General features: G+C 36.7%; 1 protein-coding gene across 2 annotated transcripts in view; it reads left to right on the top strand.

Annotated features, from left to right (window-relative positions):
* Positions 1-16734, top strand: part of LOC107751431 (glutamate receptor ionotropic, delta-2) — a 422702-nt gene that overhangs the window by 316340 nt on the left and 89628 nt on the right. For both annotated transcript variants that reach the window (XM_016567160.1, XM_016567161.1), the window contains exons 10-11: positions 5867-6064; positions 11129-11441. In XM_016567160.1, coding sequence (XP_016422646.1) covers positions 5867-6064; positions 11129-11441 — 511 coding nt within the window. The remainder of the gene's footprint in view (positions 1-5866; positions 6065-11128; positions 11442-16734) is intronic.

Below are 16734 nucleotides of genomic sequence, written 5' to 3'. Positions count from 1 at the left end.
ATGCTCCCTGCTGGTGGCTGATGGAGCGCTCCCTTCGGTCTTACAGCTAGTTGGTAACGGCCCGCCGGATCCTTGCAACTTAAACTCCCTGCTGCTCCCAGCTGCCCCAGTGGCAGGCGTGTCAGGATACGCGACGTGCCAGCTCTGACAGCTCTTCACCAGTCTGAGAAATGCTGGTGCTATTCCAAACACTAAAACTGACTGAGAACACACACACACATCTGCCGTGAAACCTTGCAGTCTCAATGCACCATGACACATGTTTTTGATTCACTCACCAGTGGATCATAGCTGCATGCATGAGAGAATCTTCAAAACGTCTGTAGAAGATGGAAGACTGAAGTAGTATAGTATATTCGTATGAATTAATAATGAAGTTATATGAATTTTTAATCCATTATATGAATTAATATGAATTATTAATAAACACATATATAGACAAAAAATTATAAATATTGTTTTAATTCATTCATAATCTTCATTGCATTGTTTGATATTATCACATGAGATTTTACAACCTAAACTAACCTTGTCATAAAAATTTTGAAATTATGTTTAAAGAGACTTATTGATCTCGACAGGAGCCTGCGGGGATCCTCTCTATGATACCATTTCCTGTTCTGTGTTCCTGCACTGTATGAAAGTTTTTTTCAGATGTAATTTTTTCTTAGAAAAAATTAAATTTCTAAATTTCTTAGTAAAAAGTATATCATAATTTTAACTATATTTTGATATATACTATATCCGAGATGTAGATGAGTTTGTTTCTTCATTGGAACAGATTTGGAGAAATGTATCAAATCACTTGCACATCAATGGATCCTCTGTAGTGAATGGGTGCCGTCAGAATGAGAGTCCAAACAGTTGATAAAAAAAAAAACCATTACAATAATCCACATGACTCCAGTCCATCAATTAATGTCTTGTGAAGTGAAAAGCTGTGACTGTGTAAGAGACAAATCCATAATTAAGGCGTTTTAACTTAATCTCTTCTAACTATCTCTTCTCTTCTGAAGTCCATAATCCAAAATAATGCTTTCTGTAGTGAAAAAGTCCTTCCCCTTTTAATAATGTAGTCCCCATCTTAATGGTGAATGTGTTTATTGCAAACACAGCAATTTGCTTCACAAGATGTTAATTAATGGACTGGAGTCATGTGGATTACTTCTGAATTACTGTGATGTTTTTATCAGCTGTTTGCACTCTCATTCTGACGGCACCCATTCACTGCAGAGGATCCATTGGTGACCAAGTGATGTAATGCTAGATTGCTCCAAATCTGTTCCACTGAAGAAACAAACTCATCTCTCTTAAATAGCCTGAGGGTGAGGAAATTGTCAGCTAATTTTCACTTCTAGATGAGCAATTCCTTTAACAAATAGTGTCACGACATCAACCATGCATACACGCAGCAACAGTGCTTACAGAATGATGTTTATGTTAGCAACATGCATTGTTGCAACAATAGCCTGTGTTGATCCATGCCTGCTATTGATTTCCATAGTAGCGGCACAGATTGTCCACAAGATCCGTGTGAATTTGAACCACTGCACATGCAGTCGTGTGGAAGGGATGGCCGTATAATGAGAGAGGGAATCGATGCAACATGGGTTGAACACGGGTGTGGGGAGCCATACCCCTTCTGGGCCGGCTCAATAAGAGCAAGGCTACATCTCAGTACAGATAAAAAACCACACTGGAGGAATCCTGTTAAAAGGGTCATTGTCGCTGTGCTTTTGCCCTCGGTCTAAGTGCTATAGATATTCTTCAGATCATGCTGATGGCCAATTGAAGAATTGGAAGAATCCGGCAGGGGTCTTGCACAGGCACCTCAGAGGGAAGTCTGATAGATGGCACCTCTTGGCTATAGTGCGAGTTGGCATGCATATCCTCACTTCCTCTAATAGCTTATTGAGCGAGGGGGGTCTGGTGAGGATTAGAAAGCGCTGGCTTAATGTGCAGGCTGCATGCAGTCAATAAAGGCAGCTCCTTCCATGATAAATCTGCCTGACATATTCCCAGAAACACTTCAGACATCAATAGGGATTTGTTTAAGAGAATATGAAAAATAAACAGCGGGCTATTATTTTCACTGGGCCGCTGGCGCTACGCTAGCGTGGTATTGGTTCACGATGGTACGTTTGCGGAGCTGTTGGAGACTCTGGAAGGAGATGTTTGCTGGTCACATGATGGTTGGTCATTGGCCTTTAGATAGCAGCTGTGTGTTGAATACAGCCATTCAGGCCTAGCTAAGTTGAGCTTCTCCAACGTCCGACTTTGCAAGATTGAGTTCAGCAAATTTGTTTGTGCAGATAAACAAAGTTATGTAATTCATTGGTGTTGTCAAGTGATTGGATGTTATGTTAGAGTGATTTCTAATGGACTTCAACAAAAAGTTCTAGTTTGTGATGTTCAGTAAACTAGGAAGTCAACTACAGTAGATTCAAACCTAATGATGTTAAAGGGAAAGGAAAGAGATGTTTAAAAAAATGTCAGCTTTTGCTCCATTTCTGTTCCAACCGGTCTGTGGTTCAGTTTTTTTTTAAATTATTTCTTTATTTTGCATTTAGACTAAAATGTATAAGTCGTTATTCACTGATAAGGGAAGGGAGGGAGTTTTTTCTCAAAATAAGGACCTATTCCTCACACAGATTATATGGCTACAGAAGACTTTGAACTTTTTTTTTTTTTGAGTTTTCAGAGTTGACATGAACAGTAGTTCTATAGAAAAAAAGGAACATTTAATTTCTGTAAAATTTCGCCTTTTGTGTCCCATAGAAATGTTAACATCATACAAGTTTGAAATGACGTGAGATGGAGTAAATGTCTCTGTTTAATTTGACAGTGTTTTTCTTCTGGTTCTGTTTGGAATGTAGCACCCAGAATACATTGATTCTTTGTAGCTTTTAAGATGTGAAGAGCTTGAAAGTCTTGAGTCTGAAAAAATTTTGAATAAATGGTTGTATGTTGAATGAATATAGCTTTTGAGAGGTATATTTTGAGAGTGTGTGTTAAGAAAAATAAGAACTGGGGCTACCTTTGGTCTTTTTGGTTTTGATCAAGATGGCTAGATGAACCATATGTGCCCACTGTGATGCTTTAATCTGGTTCTGAAGACTTCTTTCCTTTGTAATTTCGAGTTTTCGGTTACTTTCAGAACCTAGAGTTGTGGCCTTCAAGTTAGTCTTGAACAGTCCTTCTTTTAGAAGCCTCATGATTTTCAGAAACCCCCTCAATATTTTTCATTCTACCCTCCCAGAAGTTCAACTGATAGGGTTGTGAGAGAATAGTGCAAATGTACATATATCTCTGTCATACTTCCATAGTTTTGGGAACTTGCTTGTCCTTGAGTCTTTTCTTTTCAGCATTACTGAGGACGTTTCCACTGTTCACATAGAGTCCTCGCTAAACTTCCTCCTTATAAAAATAAGCATTTTCTCTGTGTGACCTTCAGAAACTCTCCAGAGCCAGTTTGGCAGTGTATGACAATGTTTGTAGACCTTTTATGAAATACCAGTAGGCCCAAGGCTCAGACTAAATCCAAATCGCATCATATCCACCTCCACAATAGTCTGCCAAACTGGTTTTGGAGATCCAAGGAGACTCCGCTCATCTTTATCAGTGGAGAACGACTAATCTATTGAAATGGCGGCCGGTCTCGCTGCTTCAGAGGAATGGTTTCTTCAGCCATAGGCAGAGCTAATGCTTGTATGATGAGTATGAATCCGGGTATATATGAAGAGTTCATTTGCAAAAACCGATAAACGCCACTTTAAAAAAAAATGCAATGCCTTGCATTATTCACCACATATAGCGCGATCTGAACCCTAAACACGTTTTGTCAAAAAAGCCGGTTTTGTCCACTTTCAAAGCATCGCGAGTTCACGTTTTACTGCAGAAGCCGACAAGTGCCCTTGTTGTTTTTGAACAGAAGCCGATAAGTCCATTTTAGCGAATCAGCGCGCTGTATTCAGGTGACAAGGCTACTTTCACTTTGAAAAGACGCGCTAGCTGAGAGGAGTTTCTTCAAAGCTGACTAAAAATGATCGAGGATGGATAATTTCGACGAACTTGATGAACCTGTGATATCTTCTTCAGGGCGAAAAAGGAAAATAAAAGCTGAAACGTTTTTACGGAACGTTGCAAAAGCAGCGCGTTACAATGGTGAGGGGAAAAACTCCGTGTATTATAAGTTATTATTACTTAATCAAAACAACCCAACTGCAGTTTGATTGATATTAATGTTACTTGGAATGCGCAATAAAAAAATTTGATTTCTGAAAAAAAAAATAATAAATTTTTCGGTTTTTGCAAATGAACTCTTCATATTTTTCCTTTAAAATCCTTTTCGTAAAGACTTAATTTATTTGATGTGAGCACAGTAAAACCTTAAATCCGTAATTGAGCATTAGAGATCTTATGAGTCAGTAACCCACTATGAATAATGTATGACTGACAAGCACCGTCAAGTTAAGTAATGTTTTGATAAATGTGAATCTTTATATAGAATTGAGAGAATGGTTTGTTCTGACCCCTTTCGTACTGAACTTAACGTTTTTGTTATTATTTCCGAGTATTCATGCCTTCATTTTCATTCCAGGAATTTATGAACTAAACTGTTTGAAGTGAACCATGTAAATGTCTGGAGAAACTCCACTTTCACTACTTTTAGTATGATAATGTTGGAACGCTAATAATTTAGCATGTCACTGCTGAGGAAGTGCTGTTAAGGCCGATCTGCCCTGGTGTGACAGTGAGACAGTTTCCTCTTTGAAATGAATCAGAGATCGTCACTAGATGTTCTTTACCCAAATATACCATTTCATTTGATTTGTTTCCTATTTATTTGATCAAAATTGACATTATCATTATCGTAGCATTATCATATAAATAATTTATAGATTTTACGTATTAAATATAAACAAATATATCAAAACAGGAAAAAACAGAAAAATAAACATGCCTATTTTAAAGAATAATTTATGCAGTCTTGACATAATGTTAATTTAAAAAATATACATCTACACTTTTCTATTCGTTGCCCTTCTGTTTGTCAAGAGAACAGTCGTCTTATATTTATGAAAATATTTATACAATTAAGCTTTAATTTTTTATATAAATAAAAACTACTACTGTGTATTGGTATTTTCTTTCTTTTTTGAGCTTATTTTCTGTGACAGTCTTGATGAGTTAATAGTATCATAAAGATTATTCGTGATTTTTTTTTTTTCTAAAGGCCTGCTGTGTCATATACTGTATATCCTTTTCCAGGGTTCCTTTAGTTCCTCTCTGGCTGGAGTTCAAACCCGTAGTCTTTGTAAGATCAGCCCAGATCCTCCTGTATTCTCTGTAAAATTCACTCAACTACCCTAAACAAAGCTATACATATTTACTTTCCTCACATTACTCTTGATTGGATATGATGTGGCACTAATTCCCCTCTGACTTTTTTCTCTGAATTATTCCACAGCTCATAAGAGGAGGTTAAAGCCAAGTGACATTAAGCTTTAGCCCATATACAGCAGCATTGCCTCCTGCTGAAAATAAAATCAAATTATGAGCATTAGCTAAGCTGCTGTAGGAGCTTATGCGTCTGCTTCAGGTAAACACTTGTGTCAGCTCCAGAAACAGATCTGCCACCCTCAGAATCATGAACGTCAAGCTGTGTTCTCAGTAGACTATTTATGATACCCTGTTGACTCTAAAACCGGTGCCCTCACTTACCTCAATGTCCGTAGGCATTACCGTTGGACTGTTTTTGTATGTGTCTCTTAATACTCTGTGACTGTTTTTGTTGCTTTTAGCTCAATGATTTAAGTCCCTTTATAAGCTGATATAATGATTTCTCTGCTATTGCTCTTTCCAGGAAGAACCATTTGTGATGGTCTCAGAAAATGTGCTTGGCAAACCTAAGCAGTACCAGGGTTTCTCAATCGATGTACTGGATGCTCTGGCCAACTACCTTGGCTTCAAATATGAGATCTACGTGGCCCCTGATCACAAATATGGCAGCCAGCAGGCTGATGGAACCTGGAATGGTCTTATAGGAGAACTGGTTTCTAAGGTAAGACACAATGTCTATCTGGATGTGCAAAATATTGAATTGGGGAGCGTGACTTTAAATTGCATTTAGCTACACCCTCAGGAAGTTGGATTGGAATGACAGAAGAAAACTTTATTCGTTGCAATTTAGGGAATGATGGTATTTCCACCCTAGTCCTCAAAATCAATCAATTGTGCAATATGTCTGTGTGTCTATCTATCTGTCTGACTTCAAACTTCACCCTTGTATAACTGACATGTTTAAAATTCAGTTTTAAATGCGGCAAAACTTTGCTCATTTATGTATATATACACTACATGGTCAAAACTACTATATGTGAACACCCCTTATAATAATGAATTGGCTATTTTAGACAATTTTTTAAAGCGTTAGTTCACCCAAAATGAAAATTCTGTCATCAATTACTCACCCCCATGTCGTTCCAAACCAGTAAGACCTTCATTCATCTTCAAAACACAAATTAAAATATGTTTTATGAAATCCAAGAGCTTTCTGACCCTACATAGACAGCAACACAACTGACACATTCAAGACCCAGAAAGATAGTAAAGACATTGTTAAAATAGTCCTTGTGACATCAGTGGTTCAACCTTAATTTTATGAACTGAATTTTTGCTTCGTGGTACTCTTGTGAACACGCATTGAAGACTGACACAGAAGAGAAGAAATCGTTGGATTATTTTTGCTTTCTTTGTGCTCAAAAAGTATTCTCATAGCTTCATAAAATTACAGTTGTACCACTGATGTCACATGGACTATTTTAACAATGTCCTTACTACCTTTCTGGGCCTTGAACGTGTCAGTTGCGTTGCTGTCCTATGGACGGTCAGAAAGCGCTCATTTCATCAAAAATATCTTCATTTGTGTTCTGAAGATGAAAGAAGGTCTTATGGGTTTGGAATGATGTGGTGCTGAGGTCACATGGACTATTTTAACAATGTCCTTACTACCTTTCTGGGCCTTGAACGTGTCAGTTGCGTTGCTGTCTATGGACGGTCAGAAAGCTCTCATTTCATCAAAAATATCTTCATTTGTGTTCTGAAGATGAAAGAAGGTCTTATGGGTTTGGTATGACGTGATGCTGAATAATTAATGACAGATTTTTCATCTTTGGGTGAACTAACCCTTTAAGTGGTAATGCTTATTTAAAGCTGAAAGTACCATTTCAAACTATTTTAATGATGCAGAATTATTTTAGCGCAGTCAGCACTGCCTTTGATTTGCCTACCATAAATTACAGTCTGGCTGAATGCTGCAGACTTGTGTGCTTTGCATTGGCTATCTTGGGCTTTTCAATTTCCCTAGTATTCCCAAACAGTCTGCACTACTTTGATAAAGAAGAGCGCAGATTTCTTACATGTGAATGAGGGAAAACCTCATACTGAAATGTTGTCCGCTGGCAGATAAACAAAAGGCAAATCTCGCAGCAGTGAGAGGTCAGATACACATTTTCAGGGCCATTACTCCAAAACTTCCGCTGTTTTCCATTCCACAGCTTTTTCAGTTCTGCGACACACCTCCATCCCTACTGCTTCCTCCGCTGAGAATATTCCTCACCGCTGTTCGGTCAGAGGAACAGAAACATGAGCCACAGTGTAACTGCTGCTTATCTTCATTTCCAGAGAGATAGACCAAAACGCAAGGAAAATATTAAGGATCACTAATCCCATTGTTACGGTCTCTGTTGACACATTGTTTTCCAGCAACTTCACATCTGTGTGCTTTTATGATACACAAGACCTTTGATGTTTTATTGCAATTCGGTATTTCAGCAAAAGAGGTTTTGATTTTTTGTTTGCTTTTTGTGTTCTAATCTTATAAAAAAAAATTTAAAAGGCTGTTATGACATGATACAACAGGCCAGGGCATTACAAAGGGGGGAAAATGTTTTTTTAAACTACAAATGTTTGGGGTCAATACGATTCATTTATTTATTTATTTTTGAAGAAATTAATATTTTTATTCAGCAAGTGTGCATTAAAAATGGATGACTGAAGTGACAGTGCAGGCTTACATTGTTACAACAACAAAAAAATCTTTTAAAAAATGCTGTTCTTTTGAATTTGATTAGAATCCCGGGAAAAAAAAAACATGTTACAGTTTTTGAAGGATCATGTGACAACTGAGTTAATGGCTTCTGAAAATCCAGCTTTGTCATCAAAGGAATAAATTATATTTTATAATGTATTAAAATAGAAAACAGTTATTTTAAGATGTAATAATATTTCACAATATTACTGTTTTACTGCATTTTAAAACAAGTAAATGCATTCTGGGTAAGCATGAGAGTCTTAATTAAAGCATCAAATCTTACACACTTTTGAACTTCAGTGTATATTTATATATACTGCAATATTTACACCTAAACACTTGTGTAGATGCTCACACAGAATAATATTATTTTGTTCCAAGCTTTACTTGGAATATCACTATCAATCCGTATACCTATAGAGTAGATTACTTTTGCAGCATATATAACCATTCTGCTTTTCTAAGCATTTTTTTACTTGACAGACCATGAAATTAGCAGATTTAGTCAGCTGTGAGTTAATTGTGTGTGTGTGTGTGTGTGTGTGTGTGGTGGCATAAAATGACACCAGGACATAGTGCTTACTTTATGTACATGACTTTTTTCTTGTTACACAATAGATGTAGATGTAGATGTGTCATTTGTTGATTGCTTTACAAAATCATCAATATGTATTGGAAGCCATTGCTGGCTGGCTAGAATCCTGTCAGCTAAGCTCAAGTAAAAAAATAAATAAATAAAAAGTGCCCATTAGTTAAAAATGTTGAACTGTTTCAATTTGCACTTAGACGTTTTATAAAGCCAGCACTTGACAATCTTTTTTTATATACTATTTTCACAAGTAAGTGGTGAATTTTTCAAAGCTCTTAGTACTCTCCTAACAACTCATCAAAAGGTCATTTTTTTATACAATATTACAGCATATTTGCAATTGACTTGGTATAATAGAAAAAATCGCCAAGTTTCACAAAAACATAGTGTTTCATCAATACATAGCTGTCATTTCATTTAATCGTACTCATTATGTAGTTAATGTTGGATAACTATCACAGGTATTATGGATTTAGGATGTCTATTTGTTCCTCAATTGATAGCTCTGCATTACAAAACAATAAAAAAAATCATTCAGCACCTCTAAGGGGCAGTTTGAAACATGTATTTTGTATTATTTGCTGTTGAATTAACTGCTGAACTACTATTACTAAACTGAAAGAAAAACAACTAAATCAAACTAAAACTTTTTGCAGCTTAGATCATGAAGTGCACTTTTTGAACAAGAGCTTTGAGATGTATTAGTGTCAGATGACAACAATTTATCTTAAAATATTACAGAAAATTTGATTCTTCTCATATGACCCCTTAAATTTAAGTAATAATTCAACAAAAAGTTAGTTCACTAGATTTGTATAGGTGTACCACTTACATGAAGTCAGTCTATTCAGTCCTCTATTCTGAAAGTGTAGTTTGTCAGGCCCTTGTTATAAAGTAGGCAGTCTGGTACTACCAAGTTTCAGGGTCGAGACAATCAGAGAGGCACTTGTTGTGTGGATTAACATTTGAGAAGTGATCCGGGCGCCGGATGCTTCTCTAACCCTGCTCAAACACAGAGGTCCTTTGGGGGTCCCTGATCTCTGAAGGTGGCCAGGCGGGTTAATGGGGGCCAGACAGGTGACACTGGCTCTCGCCCTATGATAATGACATGCCTTTGTTTGGCCGATGGTAATGTCTCTTGACAGGAAGAGGTCTCATCTAATCTCACCGCTGCAGTGCACACCGAGTCACAATAATTTCCAGAACTGCCAAAAAAAAACAAAAAAACATATTAGACGTTGTTTAGCATCTAAAAGCCATAGAAACAATTTTAGTTTTGGCAGCAGACGGTATTACCTCAGTATTCATTGGAGGAAGATTTATTTATTTATATTGCGATTGGGGACATTGAGGAGTGCTGTGAATTTTTACGCTTACTGATTGAACATAATGGAAATGATCATTTATCATTAAGCTGATTTCTTTTTGAAGATGAGATAGCAAATGGATTTTTACATTTCAATATGTTTGTATCCAAGTATTGAAGATGGATGTTTTTTACACTGTGCTTCTCCATATAAACACAAGGACTAATGATATTTTAAATCACTTTTTTATCCAAAATAACTTGTATTGGTTCAAGGCATTTTTCAGTCCCTGAACCCAGGAGTTGAACCCATGACCTTGATGTTGCAAGTGCCATGCTCTACTGTTTAAGCTACTGGTGCAATATTTACCAGTATGTAATGATAAATGTAGTAGAATCTAAATTATTAATACATTATAGTAAAGTTTGCAACCTATTATAATAATTAAAACATTTATTCAAAAAAGCATTTATTTTATATATATAGATTACAAAACAAATTTACTTGAAAAAACGACACTCAGGGACTTCAATGAATGTTTCAGTGATATAGCCAGTTTTAACTGATTTAATTCATCGAATGCATTTTTGCTACTGAAATTTAAATCCGAGGCAATATTAAAGTTCTTATATCATAAGGAATCAAATTTGCCTTGATCATGTGATAAGTGTTTTATTATGTACATAACTTAGTGATCTCAAAACATTCTTCATAGAGAGATTAATTGACACTAACTTGCAAAAACATATTTCGCAAAAAGGTAACTTCACATTTAAAGAGTGCATTTACACAAGTCTGTAAAGGCACAGTAGCAAAAAACACCCTGTTTTTCTGTTGCAGCTAATTTGTTTAGTGTTCACTGGAAACTGGAATCCATTTTTACCAAATACTTTTATAAATATTTTAAAATGTGAATATAAAAAAAATAAAAATGTAATCATTTTATATTTTTAGAATTGAATATGATTGTTAACGTGTGTTTTCTGTGAAATTCTGCTCTCATTTGCACTTTTTTAGTGTTTGGATTGGCCCAGTATTTTTCTTGTTTTATGCTGTAAGTGTGATGCACATATAAATCTGTTCTTTGTGTGATCTGGTTTTAAATGTCGGTTCTCTGTGTGTCTTTTTGTTGGGCAGAGAGCAGATGTAGGTCTGTCAGCCCTGACCATCACTCCTGAGCGGGAGAGCGTGGTAGACTTCACCACTCGCTACATGGACTACTCCGTCGGTGTGTTGCTGAGGAAGGCGGAGAGGACGGTGGATATGTTTGCGTGCCTGGCCCCTTTCGACCTGTCTCTGTGGGCTTGTATAGCCGGCACAGTGCTGCTGGTGGGCATTCTGGTGTATCTCCTCAACTGGTTGAACCCTCCCAGACTGCCGATGGGTTCGGTCTCCTCCACGACCCTCTACAACTCCATGTGGTTTGTCTACGGCTCCTTCGTTCAACAGGGTGAGTTTGTGCGTGAGCGTATGATATGCTTTGTGTTGAAAGAAGAAAGGAGATTCAAGAGTGAGAAAAAAGTAGAGATATAGAGAACAGCAGGGCAGAGAGATCATTTTAAGTGCTCACTTTCTGTTTAAAGTGTGTCTGTGTGTAATGGTAGATGTGTGTGAGTGTTTTGTGCACCAAAGAATATATATGACAAAAGGAGGAAAATACAGAAGGAGTCAAAGGAATGTTGAAATTATACGCAAATCATATCTGCACTTTCTGGTTTTCTTTCAAATTCTTAAAGGGTCAAAAGCTGTTTTTTGGACAAAAGATGGAAAGATCGAAGAGTGGGAGTAGGGAAAGGGGAGGGCTAGTCTTTAGAGAAATGGGAAATAAGAGAAAAGAAAGAAAGAAGGATGAGGGAAATTGCTTCAGTGGCTGTCAGGGTTTTGTATCCTCAACATGTTGAGCGAACATCAATTAATTACCAGCAATAGTTTGGCATGTTTTGCTACAGACGGTTTGTGAAAGGCCAATTCCAGTGTTACGCATGTGACATTTGCAGTCACAATGTGAAATGTAGTTTCTGAGAGAAAGTACTAATTATAGGAAACCATTTGTATGCATTTTTCTAAACCCCTGCAGATCTCTCTGTAGATTTCTTTCTCATTTTAGAGAGATTAACTTGGGGTATGGACAAAAATGAACATTTATTGTTTGTATGTACTCTGTGACTTCCAGAATCCAATAACAACAATACCTACAGAATGAAAGTTTGGCTCTCCTGTGTTTGTGATGATTATTGTCTTTTTAGGAAAATATGGACATTATTAGTTATAAAAGCCTCTAATGGGCTGTTCACTCAGGAAGTGTTCTCAATGTGTGCTTTTATTTAAGATTCATATGTGCCAGACAGATGTCCTTGACATCTATACACTACACAACTCTTAGTATAATGAACATGTTTGATATTGTGAGGTGTTTTCATTTGTCATGCATCTCCTAGCAATAAGGCTCATGTTTCTGCATAAATTTGCTGTGTTCTGAATGAACTGAAAGTCTGGTAGTGTGTGATCTTCAATTGTTTAGCGTATGATGCCCACATTTTTCTTTCTAACCATTTTAAAAAATGGCAAATGTACAATGTCTAGTGTTTTAACATCTGTTCTGATTTTAAAAGTTGTGTTGTGTATTCCAGACTTTAGTTTTACAACAAGGGACCACTTAGGACAGAATAAGCATTTTGAGCATTTCAAGTGTTTGCATTAGATGTAACAGTAAAAGAAAAATTACAAGTGATGCATAGGAGAAAATGTGCCTATACGTGTGCCTTTGGTTCAGTATTGTTTAATTTTTTATTTATATTTTTAAACGCAAGATTGTGTCCTTTGAAAATTTTCATGTAGATGGTGTGTAAACATGACCATGTGAGACACTTACTGAGAAGATAAAGTAAAAATCCCTATTTTTGAAACCATCAAACATAGCTTGTTTTATTGTGGTTGCACTAGTTGTGTTGGGGGTAAACAATACAATTTCCTTTAATAATTCCATTAGAAAGCATTAATACAGTCAAATTGAGACCTAAACAAGGTAACATACTTTGGGTAAACACTTCATTATCCAACAGAAAGGTTGACATTTGCATGGAATTGTACTTAACCAAAAATCAGTCAATTTACATGAGCTGGTTATAATGATGATGATTATAATAAGACAGCCTAATTGCTCCCTTGTATCTGGGTCCATTTCTGTTCAAATTGCAATCTCTGCTTCTTTTTGAAACACGCTCATTATGGTGAGAAATCAAAAATCAGTTCATTAATGCGCTTTCATCAGACCACTGAACCGGGTTCGGTATCTTTTTAGGATGAAATTGTTTAAATGGAGCTGATTACATACTGTGGAATAGGCTACGTCACCAGTAGGGTTGTGACGGTGAGGAAATTTTCCCACCGGTTAATCGACGTGTGACAACACCGGTTATACCGGTATCACCGCGGGGGCGGGGGCGTTCCCTCTTTTCCTCGCTTTCCTTCACTTTTAAATAGCTTAAAAGCGCCGTGTGCATTTTACTTTCACTTTCGAATTAGCGGCAGTTCGGTGTCAATTGCTTGAATGCAACAACAAAATACAACGTCAAACTCACTTTAGCCTATATATAAGACATATAACTTGTATTAACAAAACAAATAAAAATACACCATACTATAGGGCAGGCTATGCCTAATATAAAATAACAAATAACTTACATAAAGTTTAAATAGGTATACAAAACTGGAAATAGGCATATTAAGTATGTTTACATATGAAGTAAACGTATAATATATAACCAAATAAATAAGAAACGTAGAACGTTAAGTTATACTATATATAAAGATCTTATTGAGTTTACATTACAAGCTATCAGTATTTCATCTTACTTTTTGTCATATAAATATAAGCAACTTCACCAAATTTAATAAAAACTCGCATAAAAAACTGAAGTGTTTTTCCTCCTCGAGTATGAGCTCCATATTTTCCTATATCATACTGTATAAGCCATAACGGCATACACCTTGATGTCAAATAAAATAAATAAATGACACAAAGTTTAAATAAAGTAAAAATCAGCAAACAATGTGGAACCAATTAAATAAGAAACAAATGTTTAAAAAAACTTCCAAAATCACCTTAGATAAACGGCAAAAGTCAACAAGCTTTTCAAAATCCAAAATACTGCCAAACAGGCGCTTTTGCTTTTCGTTTTGAAACTAAATCATCCGCCATCATCTTGTCTGTCTCACTTCACTCTTCTTGTCAGTCAGCTCACTCACTCCCCTCACTGGATAAATGATATCTGATCTGTGATGCGACTGTCGTTCGGCACGCTGCATTGCACTGCACTGAACTGCGTTCAGTTTTTAATTGTAGTGTCTGTTCTTTTACTGAACTAAATTATTTTTATTACTATAAAAAAATCAAAACGACGGTGGGGGTCGGTGCCGCGGTGGGCAAGTGACATAACCGGTGTTGCGGCTTAACACCGGTATCACCGTCAGCACTGTCTATCGCGGCAAGCCTAACTGACACTGACAATACTGTATTTACAGCCTGTAAATAAAGGTTAGTCAAAAAAAAAAAGTCAAAGTTTATTTATAAAGCACTTTTTTAAAAAACAGCAAGTGTTTATCAAAGTGCTGTACACACATAAAATAATAAAAATGTCAAAGATACAAACAGTCAACAACACAAAAAAAAGACAATAAGACACCATAAAAACAATAGAAGAAAGCAGCTCTCATGTAGCGTCAAATGCCAGACTATAAAAATGAGTTTTTAGGCTAGATTTAAAAACCGCAAGTGTTTGAGCCTGTCTAATGTAGAGGGGCAAGCTATTCCAGAGCTTTGGGGCCGCCACTGCAAATGCTCGGTCACCCCTGCTCTTCAACTTTACCCGTGGGATAACTAAGAGCAAATGGTCAGCAGACCTAAGTGCTCTTAGCGGAGCATACAGCTTAATCAAGTCGGACAGATATTTAGGTGCTAAACCATTAAGAGATTTAAAAACAAATACCAAAATCTTAAACTGAATCCTAAAATGGACAGGTAACCAGTGAAGAGAGGCAAGAACGGGGGTGATGTGTTCCCGCTTTCGTGTACCCGTCAGCAGTCGAGCTGCCGCATTCTGGACCATCTGCAGTCTGGAGAGAGAGGCCTGACTAATACCTATATAGAGGCCATTACAATAATCCAGACGAGTTGAAATAAAAATATGGACGATTCTTTGAAAGTCTTTAGAAGACAGGAAAGATTTCACCTTGGTGAGTTGTCTCAATTGGAAAAAACAGGATTTAACTACCGAGTTAATCTGTTTGTCCAATTTAAAATCACAGTATATGATAACACCTAAATTTTTTACATGGGGCTTCACAAATGGTTTCAATTCACCAAGGTCCAAATCTGATAACTCACAAGTACCTCCCGGCGTAAACAGTATAACTTCTGTTTTATTTTCATTAAAATTAAGGAAATTTAGTGCCATCCAGGCTTTAATTTCCTCAAGACACTGTAATAGGGGTGCTAAAGAGCAATTATCTCTTCGTTTCAAAGGTAGATAAATTTGCGTATCGTCTGCATAACAATGAAAAGTAATACCAAATTTCCTAAAAATATGTCCTAAGGGGAGCATATACAGGGAGAACAAAATAGGCCCCAAAATGGAGCCCTGGGGGACCCCACACGTGAAAGAAGCAGTTGAGGAGACAAAGTCTCCAATACGAACTGAGAAAGTTCTTTCGGACAAATAGGATCTAAACCATCCCAACGCAGTACCCTTAATACCAACACATTGTTCTAAGCGTGTAATCAAGATCTTATGGTCTACAGTATCGAATACAGCCGAAAGGTCTAATAGAATTAAAATCGCACAGTCCCCTGAGTCAGTAGCAAGTAACAAGTCATTAAAAACCTTCAACAATGCAGTTTCTGTACTGTGTAAAGATTTAAAACCAGACTGAAACACTTCGTGAATACCATGTAGATCTAAACATAAATTCAATTGTCCAAATACTACCTTCTCCAGTAGTTTGGAAAGAAACTGAAGTTTTGAGATAGGTCTAAAGTGAGCAAAGACTGATGAATCCAAGTTAGATTTCTTGATTACTGGTTCCACTGCTGCATGTTTAAAAGACTTAGGTACGACTCCCGAGGCTAGGCTACTATTAATAATTGCAAGAATTTTAGGACCAATAGTTTCAAATGAGTATTTCAGAAGACAAGGAGGAACAATATCCATGCCGCAAGAGGAAGTTTTCATTTTAACAATGATCTCTCTCAATGAGGTAAGAGACACCGGCTCAAACTGATTAAAAACAGCAGAGCACTCAGTGGAAATGGGTAAAAAAAAGTCAATGGGAGAGAAATATTAGCTCTAACAGCCTCAATCTTATTGATAAAAAAATTAAAAAATTTCTCACACATTTCAGCAGAAGGCTCTAAACAAGTAGCTTGGGGAGTGTTCAAAACAGCATTAATAGTACTGAACAGCACAGCTGGCTTATGAGAGTTCTTACAGATAACATTTGAGAGATACTTTGATTTCTCAGATCTAACTGTTTTTTGATATTTAGACAAGTTCTCCTTTAAAATATCGAGAGAAATCTGCAATTTATCCTTCTTCCAGCGGCGTTCCGCCCTTCTACACTCAAACCTTACAGCTCGAGTAGTAGCATTCAGCCACGGTTGAACTCTAGGTTTTTCTCGAACCGTCCTAAAAGGGGCCACTGTATCCAAAATACTTTGGCTGGTTGAAAAGAACAGTGAGGTTAAG

This window comes from Sinocyclocheilus rhinocerous, unplaced genomic scaffold, assembly GCF_001515625.1.
Source record: "Sinocyclocheilus rhinocerous isolate Xijiao unplaced genomic scaffold, SAMN03320098_v1.1 scaffold1654, whole genome shotgun sequence".
NCBI lineage: Eukaryota > Metazoa > Chordata > Actinopteri > Cypriniformes > Cyprinidae > Sinocyclocheilus > Sinocyclocheilus rhinocerous.
This window is presented reverse-complemented; position numbering and strand designations above follow the sequence as displayed.